Here is a 10,408-nt window from a genome sequence, read left to right as displayed (position 1 = left end):
TGAGCACCGTGCACTTAGGACCCTGGAAGGCCCAGGGACAGAGGAAATCACCAGGTGACAAACCCCCGCTTGAGTAGAACCACTCTAAGGACAGTGCTGTGAAGCAGTGGGGCGAGATTCCTCCCCAAGTGCCTGCTGAAGCACCCACAGATGATGATGATGGCTAAACCTGCCCTCCCAGGACCTGGGGGTCAGTGGATGTGGCCATCTGCATACCCCAAAGGAAGCCATACGCTGCCACCAAAGGTCCTCAGTCTCTAGCCCCCAAGGGAGGAAGGGGGGCAAAAACTCGGCTTCAAACAGGACCCTTTAAGAGGTCCACATTAGCCTGCCAGAAGATGCCTGCTCCGGAACCCTAGTCAGGCTGTGACCATCAAGATCAAGACACTGGGATCCCCTGTGCATGCACGGACAGATATATGCACATGAATTAAGGGCTTAAGCTGAATAGTAACAGCCTCTAATCTGTAGAGCTTTCTGATTTTAGGTGAGAAAAAACAAAATCTTGCCAGTACTTTGCATCAAAGAGAAAGCTAAACTTGCTAATTGAAAACTGGTTTGCATGGAGCAAAGTATGGGGATGCCAGCTATGTAAATTAGCATATGCCCGGATCTACAAGAAATCCTGCCAGGCCAGGAGGAAATTAAGCAAATTAGGACGAACACACAAGGCTAGAAGCAAAGGGAATGCACCCTGCTGCCCTAGGTGGTCTCAGAGGGGGTGATCGGCCCACCAGTTCAGAGGTGATGAGATAAGGCGTTTGGGGAGTCCCAGCTGTTCCAGTGGGTGTAGGCGGGTGGGGGTGTCATGCTGTCCGTCCAGGTCAGGGGGAGCTTTTCATACATGCCCTTGAATCCATACACCCTAATTCGGTCCCCCTTTCTGCTTTCGGGGGCAAGAAGCCTCTTCATCCAATGCTAGAGAGAAGCACAGGCCCCCCTAACTGGCGCTGGGCTGCTCTGGCTCAGCGACCCAAGCAGCAGATTGTCTCAGGAGCCGCCCAGGGCTGGGCTAGGTCTCAGAGTCGCTGCTGCCGGCCAGGATCACACCGAGGTGAAGGGGACCCGGCTCCGAGGAACCTGGGTCTGCGGCACGAGGTGGGCCCGAGCGGCTGGGACGCGCCGCCTGGCGGTGACTGCGTGTCACTGGCGCTGTACCTGCTCACTCCGCAGGCGGGGGCTGTGCTTTGGGCTGAGCGAGGGTCCTGGGAGGGAGGGGTCCGTCCTCAGTCCCAGGCAGCTCAGGGTGCACAGCAGAAGCCGCTTGCGGTGGATAAAGGAGGAGCACAGTCCTGTGCCTGGGAGAGTCTAGGACCAGCTCATAGTGCGATCATGGGGCCATCGTGTGCAAAGGCCCAGAGGCGGCCTGCCTGCTGCGTGCTGGTGGGGCGTGGAGTAGGGGCCCCCGGGGCAGAGGACCTGCCAGCGGGTCAAGAAGTGTTGGGCAGATTTTCCCGAGACGGAATCTGACCGCGTCCAGTGGCGATGGACGCCCCCCTGGCGTCGGGTCTGCAGCCAGCATCCCCTCGAGGCCCTGAGACCTTGGCCCTGCTTAAGCCAGGCAGAGGGCGGCTGGCCCCGTGCCAGCCCGCGCCCCCGGCCCCGCCCGACCGCAGGATGTGCCCGGCTCCCGCGCCGCTGCCCTGGCCTCCGCTCGCCGCCGCGCTTGCATTCGGCTCCCGGGTCGGGCCGCGCTCGCCGCCCCTCCGTGCGCACCGTCCGCGCGAGCCAGCGGCCTCCCGCGCGGCACCGGAGTCGGGGGCGCGATCCGCGGGATCCCGGCCCGCGCGCCCGCGCCCCGGAGCCGCCCGCCCGCGCCGCCGCTGGGGTCCGGGCGGGGGCTGGGGGCGCCGGGCGCCGGGAGGCCGCGGGAGGAGGGGAGGAGCGGACAGCGGCCGCCCGGAGTTGGGGGGCGCGCGGGCCCGGCCCGGCCGGGGAGGCGGCGGCGGCGCGGGCGGCCGCGCTCGGAGGGGCGGGCGGCGGGCGGGAGGAGGGGCTCCCCGCGCGGGGCAGGGGCGGAGCGAGCGGCCGCGCCGCGGAACCAAGTGAGTTGGCTCCGGAGCCCGCGCCGCCGCCGGCCCGCACCTCGGGCGCCCGCCGCCCCCGCCGCCCCCGCCGCCGCCGCCCGCGCGGGGATGCAGGATGCTGGTGGGCGCCAGGCTCCAGCGGCGGCGGCGGCAGCTGCAGCAGCAGCCCCGGCGGCGGCAGCCTCTCCTCTGGCCGATGAATGCAGACCCGCCGCCGCCGCCGCCGCCCTGGGTTTGGATGGTTCCCGGCTCGGCCGGGCTGCTCCGGCTGGGCGCCGGGGTCGCGCCCCCGCCCGTGCTGCTCGCCTCGGCGCAGCCCCCCGCCGGCCCGCTGCTCCCGGGGCTGCCCGGCTGGCAAGCCCCCGGCGAGCCCCTGCTGCCGCTGCTGCCGCTGCCCTCTGCGCCAGACCACGCCGCCGCCGCCGCCTCCGTGCACCACTACCCCTTGCTCCACGGGCAGGTAACGTGCCCCCGGCCCCGGGACCCGGGGGGTCGCCGGCTGCCCCCCCACCCCCGCTCCATCCCCTGGGCGCGGCCCTCGCGTGGCCCCCGGGCGGCCCCGGCCCTGCGGCTCGCGCCCTGCCCTCCCCGCGGTGGTGCTCGGCTCCTCGAGCCATCAGGGCGCAGCCTGGCAGCCATGCATCGGCAACAAAGTTCATGCTTCGACGTCCCGCTCTGCCTCCCGGCAGTTTCCGCGGCACGTCCTCGCGGCCCCGGGCCGGGCGCTGGGGAGTCCGCGCCCCAGGGCGGGAGCCGGGACCGCCCTGGCCGCAACTTTCGCCCCGGCCGGGGTCGCTGTCCAGAGCGCGGTGCTGAAGTAGCGGCCGCTGGAGCCCCGCGTTGCAGCCGCGTTCTGTGGCTGACTTATCGCCGGGAAGTTAATACTTTTACAGTCTCTGCCAGACTTGAAAAGCAAGCTGGGAATCAATAGCTATTTCTGATTCTGATCTGGGTTTCCCCCCGCCCCTTTTTATCTTTTTCTTTCTTTCTTTCTTTTTAAATTTTACAATAGACTCAGGACAATGCTTAAGAGAATTCAAAACCAATGGAAGCCGGCAAGGAAATCCTGTCTTTAATACTGAGAAATATTGCCGGCGATTTTCCCTTCCACCTAGGTCAGCCTGAGTCCATTAAATTAGCTAATGCCATATTGCACTCTAGAAGAGTTTGGGGTTTAAAACGTGGAATTAAAAAGAAAAAGTGACTGTACCTTTGATTAATGGTGCAACAGAGCAGGGCAGGCTGGTTTTGGCAAGACCCATTGTTTGCTGTCTAACTATGCAGATGCATTTAAATCAGGGAATAACATGTATTTTATTCCCAAGATTGTCCTCATTAGCATATTCAAATGAGTGGTGGGTTAGAATACATCATTTAATTAATTTAATTCCAATATTATCTTGTGAGCTTTTCTAAAAGATGTTGTTAAACTCCTCCTAAATCGGTCTTCAGACTTAAGGATACATCACATATAAGGTGCCGGATATCACGTTCTGATATGTGATGCAGTTCGTATTGGGTTTTATCGAATAAACGTTGGTAGCTTTTTCCGTGTTTTGAAAAGGTTGTTATATCAGAGTCCACCACTAGAGGTATATAATGTCAAGGAACTACAGTTTTTTTTCAGTAGGGAACACTGCATTTGTGTGTGTGTGTGTGTGTGTGTGTATTTAAACAGAAAAATCTAAAAAAAACTTATCTCTTAAATATTTTGTGCTACATATTTTCTGTTAAGTAACAATATTTAGAGCCAGAAGAATATTTTCACATTAACAGGAAGCTCAAAGAAGCTTTTACAGTTTTAAAACAAATAAATATCAAAGTGTTACATACCATCAAACAATAATCTTATTAGTTCTCCACAGATGACGACTCAGTTATTTAAATTAGAGAGACTGTCTCCTAAATGTTTACTTCCCCTTCGATGTTGCTGTTCTGTTCTGTGCATTGGGATCTTCAGTTGTCTGATAAGCTCACTTATATTTTCTCTGCCTTGGAGTGTATTTGCATTTGTGAACCTTGGGAAACTTTGAATCCTAACCCCTGAGCTAATTTTATTTTGAAACTATTAGCTGTGTTGGTTTTTAAATGATAAGTATAATTAATACAAGAATTTGTGTTGAAAGCATTATCATAAAATAGAGCTTCCTACTTGCTTGTGAAAAGAATTCCAGAATTATAGAAGGAATACCCAGCATTTCATCTCTCCATTGTGGTTTCTCATTATCTCAGGGTAGAAACCCATTTCTTACCATATTCTCATGGCTTTGTGCTTAGAAATTCTTTCCCAGTATCGAAGAATGCAATGTTGGTGATGCTTTGTGAGGATTCCAATATGAAAGCTTTAATACATTTTGAAAATTTGTGAATATTTATGGTTTTTCTTCACTCTTGAAAGGAGGAATTTCTCTCCTAATCAAATACATATATTTTAAAATTATTTTCTTAAAGCAGCTATGTCAACATCTTGTGGTACAAAGTAGTTGATATGTTTAGGCTAATGAGCACTCCCTTGTGTTTTCTTGGGTTTCAGTGGCTGTGCGGTGGCCATTCTCCGTCCATAGGACTCTCTCCCTCTTCCACTGTGGAGCTGGTGCCCATTTTCCCACACGTCTGCCCGTCTGTCCTTCCACCTCCTGTTGGGAAAAGTTGGATAGACAAAAGGATACCCAATTGTAAGGTAAAATGCAAGTAGTTTAATTAGATGAATGGGCCATTAATTATTAATTTGTTGGGCATTTCCATAACAGCAGAAAACATTGTGTGTTTTCTAATTGCAATATCTAGGTCTAGAGATAAATCTTTTCGGAATAAGGTCCATCTGTTCAAAAACACCAGCAGAGGTGGGGGGTTCTTTTGTTTTAACTGAAAAATTTGGATTCCATGGAGCCATAAAAACTTTCTACTTCTGAATCAGAATCCACCTCAAATTTATTTTTTTCAATTTTTAGATCTGTAAGCATTGACCAAAATCTAGTCTTAAACATTGTATACTTTAAGTACAAATTTTATGAGGTTTTTCTTGCTGTTACTACTTTAAGTGTTCATCTTTCTGATGATTTATGTTAGCTTTTGTATTCAAATTTAAGGGCCACACTGTATTTACTTGAAGACTAAAGGCAAGTAATATGGTGACTTTCCCACAGCACACTGTTTACCTCACTGAGGGATTCTTCCATTTGTAGACTGGCCGCTAGGCTCAGTTAAGCACGTCAGTGGTGGAAGACTGGCCCAGGAGACTTCATCTAGAAGGTGACTGTTGTCGGCACCATGGATCTTCAGGGTTTAGGATGATGCCTTTAGAGGGTCCCACTTACAGAATCCTCAGTATTTGATCAATGTCAGAAAGAGAACTATTTTACAGCAGGGTTTAGCTTTTATCACGTGTCCTGTCTTATGTGTTATGCTCGCTTTATTTTTGGACAGATCTTTTTTAATAATTCCTTTGCTCTGGACTCAACGTGGATATATCCTGAGGAGTCAAGGTTGTTCCGTGGGCATGAAAAGCCTCATCTGTTGGCGAACCAAGTCGCCCTGTCTCTATCCAGACCAGCTCCTGCCTCCTGGCCTCTTCCCACGGGGCTGTTAGCACCTCAGCTAATACCAGGTTGGTGCCCCAAATACATATTATTTTTTTTTACATATTATTTTTTGTTTCTGTTTTAGTCATAAGTTAGTTTTAGGTATGAAAACTATATTTGTCATTTTAGCAAAATAATTATTTCATGTTGTAACTTTTTTTCATGAACATGATTCTTTTTTATAAAGAAATCGGGTGTTGAGTAGTTCATTCGTTGTGTTTTTAGACCATGGAATCTGTTGTTAAGATGAAGGTATGGCTGAGGGGATTTTGATAGAATCCCAGTTCTCAGTGTTCAGTTTTTAGGCTCTGGCTGAGTCTTCTGCTCTTAATAGGAGTACTAATGGATCAGACAGGTCATTGCCTGCATGTTCCTCGTGTGGCATAGGGCTCATGTAGCCAAGCTCCCTGGTCTGCAGGACGGGGGCACCTGCAAGATGTTTGTGGGTTTTGCCTGCATGCTGGGGGTGATATTGGGAAGGGCCTATAAAAATATACTGTTTGGAAGATGGATTTTGTTCTATCTTTGGAGCCTAGTGGCCTGAAAGAACATTTGTCCTGGAACAGACTCTCATGAAATAATCTCTGGATGAAAGATTGTATAATAAACCTATGTAGCAACAGGAGAATAAAATCATCTTATGAATTTTTAAATTGATTTTTAAAATCACCTTAACATAGATCATAGTATAAAAGCGAGCGTTGTCCATGCCAAGATGATCTTGCAACGCCTTCCATTATGGAATATTTTATGACTTCAGAATTACATTATCTTCCTATAATCTCCTACCTACCAAGCTTTTCTCAATGTGCGTCTGTAAAATTCAGTAACAAGGACGTGTTCCTGTGGATAACACCGTGCCAGTTTAGGACATGTATTTATTTCCTTCTCCCTCTGCCTACCTTGCATGTTCTAGTTTGCTAGAGACCTTGTTTAGTAATAAATCAGGAGGAACAGCTCAACTATTCGTGTTTGTCACAGGCTTTGATGGTTCTGGACTGAAACTTGCCTTTTGTCCTTGCAGTGGTGCATTACTGAGTCATTAAAATCTGCATACATATCACGCATACATTTATAAACATTTTAGACTAAGATGGTCCTGTTTCCTATTTAATTCAATGACCATACAGGATGATCAGATTACACGTATCACGTAAGGACTCCATGACTTCAGCTAGCTCATGTACCATCCTTGAGTATCACAGAGACATTTCTTGGGATACCTGCTCCTCTTTTTAGAAAACCCTTACTGTGGGGACACCTGGGGTACTCAGTCATCATAGTCTGCCTTTGGCTCAGGTCATGATCCCAGGGTCCTGTGCTTGAGCCCTACATTGGGCTCCCTGCTCCGCAGGAAGCACATTCTCCCTCTCCCACTGTCCCTGCTTGTGCTCCCTCTCTCACTGTGTCTCTTGCTGTCAAATAAATAAATAAATAAATCTTAAAAAAAAAAGAAAACCTTTACTATGAACGTGTTAAATACATAGTTAAGGACGCTCGTGGCAACTAACAGATTTTCTCTCGTATGAATATTGTTTATCGTGTGGCCAACTTCTCATACTTTATTCAAAGCAGATTTATGTTCATTTTACCTTTGACTTTTGACTACTTTATTTTAAAGGGCAAAATAAAGTAATATTTCTCACTAACATGGTTGCTAATAGAATAATCACTCTGACCTGGTCCACTATCTGAAAAATCTCTGCTTCTCTTTTCCCCTGGTTTTGTTTTTGTTTTTGTTTTTGAACTTATAACCCATAAGAATATAATACTTACATTTTTACTTGTCTTTTGGGGAAAAATGTGTCTGTCCCTAGAGGTAATTTAATAACAGTTAAATGCATGTGTTTGAGATGGGAGTTTTCAAACTTTGTGAAAATTTTGATTTTTTAAATAAATTTCAGAATTTTTAGCAACTACTGTTGTGGAAAGCAGGTGTTAAATGCCCTGTGTACAAACAAGGTATTGAAGGGGTGGCTTGTGTGTTACTAACTGCTTAACAGAGAAGCGGGGAAGAGAGCTAGTAACTGCAGAAGGCAAAGTCAGCTCCAGGTCAGCTAACAAAGACACGTCGTTGTAGGTTCACCAGAGTTAAGAAAATAAAAATGCACTGAACCATGTTACAGGTCAAGTTTCAGAATACTGGTAAAAGTAATCATGAAGGGCGCTTGGGCAGCCCAGCTGCTTGAGCAGTGGGCTCTTGATCTCAGCTCAATTCATGATCTTGGGGTCATAAGATCAAGCACTGGGTCAGGCCCCCTGCTGGGCACAGAAACTGCTTAGGATTCTCCCCTCTCTGCCCGTCTCCCACCCCCCCACCTGCTCACCCACTCAGGATCTTTCTCTCTCTCTCTCTCAAAAATTGCTATTAAATTTTTTATCCTATTATAGATCAATAAATTTAGATACTACATTTATTTTTATTATATAGTTACACATTTAAAATATAAAACATTGCATATCTTCTATTAATATATCATGTATAAATATGACATATAGTTGATTTTTAAGTTCATCAGCCTTGTTATACACTGTTCTATTTGTAAGTAAATGGTTTTATATCATAGATATGTTTTATTGATCTGATTTCAATTAATCAAAGGAACACCATCAGAACTCCGAAAGAAACAGAAGAATGAGTCAAACCCCCTCATTTTAAATAGGTCTAGTGAGGGAAGCTCATTTTCCTTTCTTGGGTGGGTAGTAATTTTGTGTAATAATCACTTTGGGAGTCATGTTTTGTATGCAGGAGAAGGTCAACATGTGCCATGAGCTCCAAAGAGAAGACATAGATAGCAGCTTTGTTTGACTAATCGCGCCGTTCATTGAACTGGATTAGACGTTGAAACAGGCAGGGATGGCGGTGTTGGGTGGCCTTGGAGACTCGTGTTAATAACTCACAACCCGATGTGTTGTTGGGTAGCTGAGTGCACAGCAACAGGGTCTCATGTGATATTAGCATAGCTGTGAATTTAGATAAGTCATCTGAAGCCTAACAAATATTATAAAGGACCTTACTTCATTTTGATCTGTATTAGGCTCACTTATATTGAAGGTACTAGGGCCGCTCTGCCATCATATGCAAATCTGAGAGAAGCACATTGGCTGCTTTCCATCCTGGAACCTAGTGGTTAATATCATGCTCTTGCTTCATTCCCTGGACCATGCTCCTGCCGACCATGCAGGGTGCTGGGAAGGAGGTCATGCTCCAGTGGGGAACAGGCAAGTCAGAAGATGAGATCATGCAACATGGATCTTCTATGCTCACTGTGGACCTTTGAGGAGGTCTTGGGATGGGGATCATCAGGAGAGGGCCCACCCCCGGGGGGGAGGTGATGACACCTGAAACATATCTCCAAGACTTAGCAGAACTTGAATAGGGCAGGAGAGGGGAATGGGATTCCAAACGAAGGGCACAGAATGTGCCAAGAGACAAACACATGAGAAATGTGTCTGGTCATCACATGTGGCTGAGTGTGGCCACACCACAGAAGAAGATAGAGAGGGGCAGGGAGCAAGGATGGGGCAGCAATTGTGAGCCCCATTATCCCACTGGAACTGGGTGGTGTGTAAGACCCGGCTCTTTACAGAGTGTTGTGGAATTTTCCCTCTTTCCTTGGCTCGGGATCCATCGTTCCTTCAGCAAAGTGAATCAGAGCAGACACAGAGAAGACAGAGCATTTTTCTCATTGAAAAGTAAATCCAAGCATTTTAAAAATATGCAAAGTTACAGCTGTACTAGAAACTTAAGTCTCTAATGAATAATTTAGCGGCTTTTTAAGGAATTATCCCTAATTACAGTATGAATGGATTGAATTGAGAAATAAGCCAGGACTCACTCATTCCCAGATCTCAGAAATTGATTCAAGGCAAGACTGCTGGGGAGGAGAGTCAGTGGGCCACCTGCACAGACATACTCTTCTCTTGAGGAGCTCCCCCACACTTAGGTCGGTGTCTTTGCTTTCTCTCTTCCACCGACATCCCCTTTCTCTCATGCAGCAGGGGGGCGCCCATCTTTCCAGGGAGAGAAGGGTTGCACCACATCTCAGGACACAAGGAGGATAGCAAGCAGAAGAGGAGACACGGCCAGTGTGGAAAGGATGCTTCCTATGGAATCTCTGTACCGTACTTGTAAAAACGAGAACTTCTGGGTCCCTCAAGATGCTCAGAAAGAAAATTACTTATATTCAGAGTATCAAGCAATGGGAGGTTCTGTCCAGTAAAGATGCATGAAATAGTAGTTTGGTGGAATGTGGAGATTTGTCTAAAAGTTGTCTGTACAACCTTGCCCTTCAGCTTAAAATTGAAGAACCTGATTCTACCAACACCATAGTGGGAAAAAAGCCAAACTGACCTCATTCAAAGATGACCAGTGAGAGAGAGAGAGAGAGAGAGCTGATGGAAGATGGGGTGGGGAGCCTAATCATATTCTGCTCCATAAAAGATTCTTTTATTCAAAAGATGTGGAAGAGAAACAAACCTAGGAACAGGTTCTTGCATGGGAACTGATAAATATTTTGGATAAATTAACATTTGGTTTACCTTATTAGAAAAAAAAGAGTTTTATAGAAAAGCAGCAAAAAATAAGATCAAAAGAGAGCAGCCAAGATGCAAAGTCACGCAGAAAGATAGTCAGATGCGAGAAGAGAATGCAAGGGAACTTTTGAACACTGGCAATTAAAATCCTTAAAGAGAAGAGCTGATTCTGGATGTAATGATGGAAGACAGTGCAGGAAAAGTCTCAAGCATGCGTTTCTGGAACAAGAGATGAGGATAATGAGATGAGGTGATACGTAAAAT

At 47.7% G+C, this 10,408-nt stretch overlaps 1 protein-coding gene across 1 annotated transcript in view; it reads left to right on the top strand.

The window, feature by feature from the left end:
* Nucleotides 1–2,223: 2,223 nt before the first annotated feature.
* The window catches only part of LOC122899305 (transcription elongation regulator 1-like protein), a 49,889-nt gene continuing 41,704 nt past the window's right edge, over nt 2,224–10,408 (top strand). Inside the window, exons 1-3 of the mRNA XM_044236853.1 lie at nt 2,224–2,487; nt 4,561–4,707; nt 5,454–5,634. Of these exons, the coding sequence (XP_044092788.1) occupies nt 2,224–2,487; nt 4,561–4,707; nt 5,454–5,634 (592 nt within the window). The remainder of the gene's footprint in view (nt 2,488–4,560; nt 4,708–5,453; nt 5,635–10,408) is intronic.

This window comes from Neovison vison, chromosome 2 (assembly GCF_020171115.1).
Source record: "Neovison vison isolate M4711 chromosome 2, ASM_NN_V1, whole genome shotgun sequence".
Taxonomy (NCBI): domain Eukaryota; kingdom Metazoa; phylum Chordata; class Mammalia; order Carnivora; family Mustelidae; genus Neogale; species Neogale vison.
The sequence above is the reverse complement of the archived record's forward strand: the minus strand, read 5'-3'. Positions and strand labels throughout refer to the sequence as shown.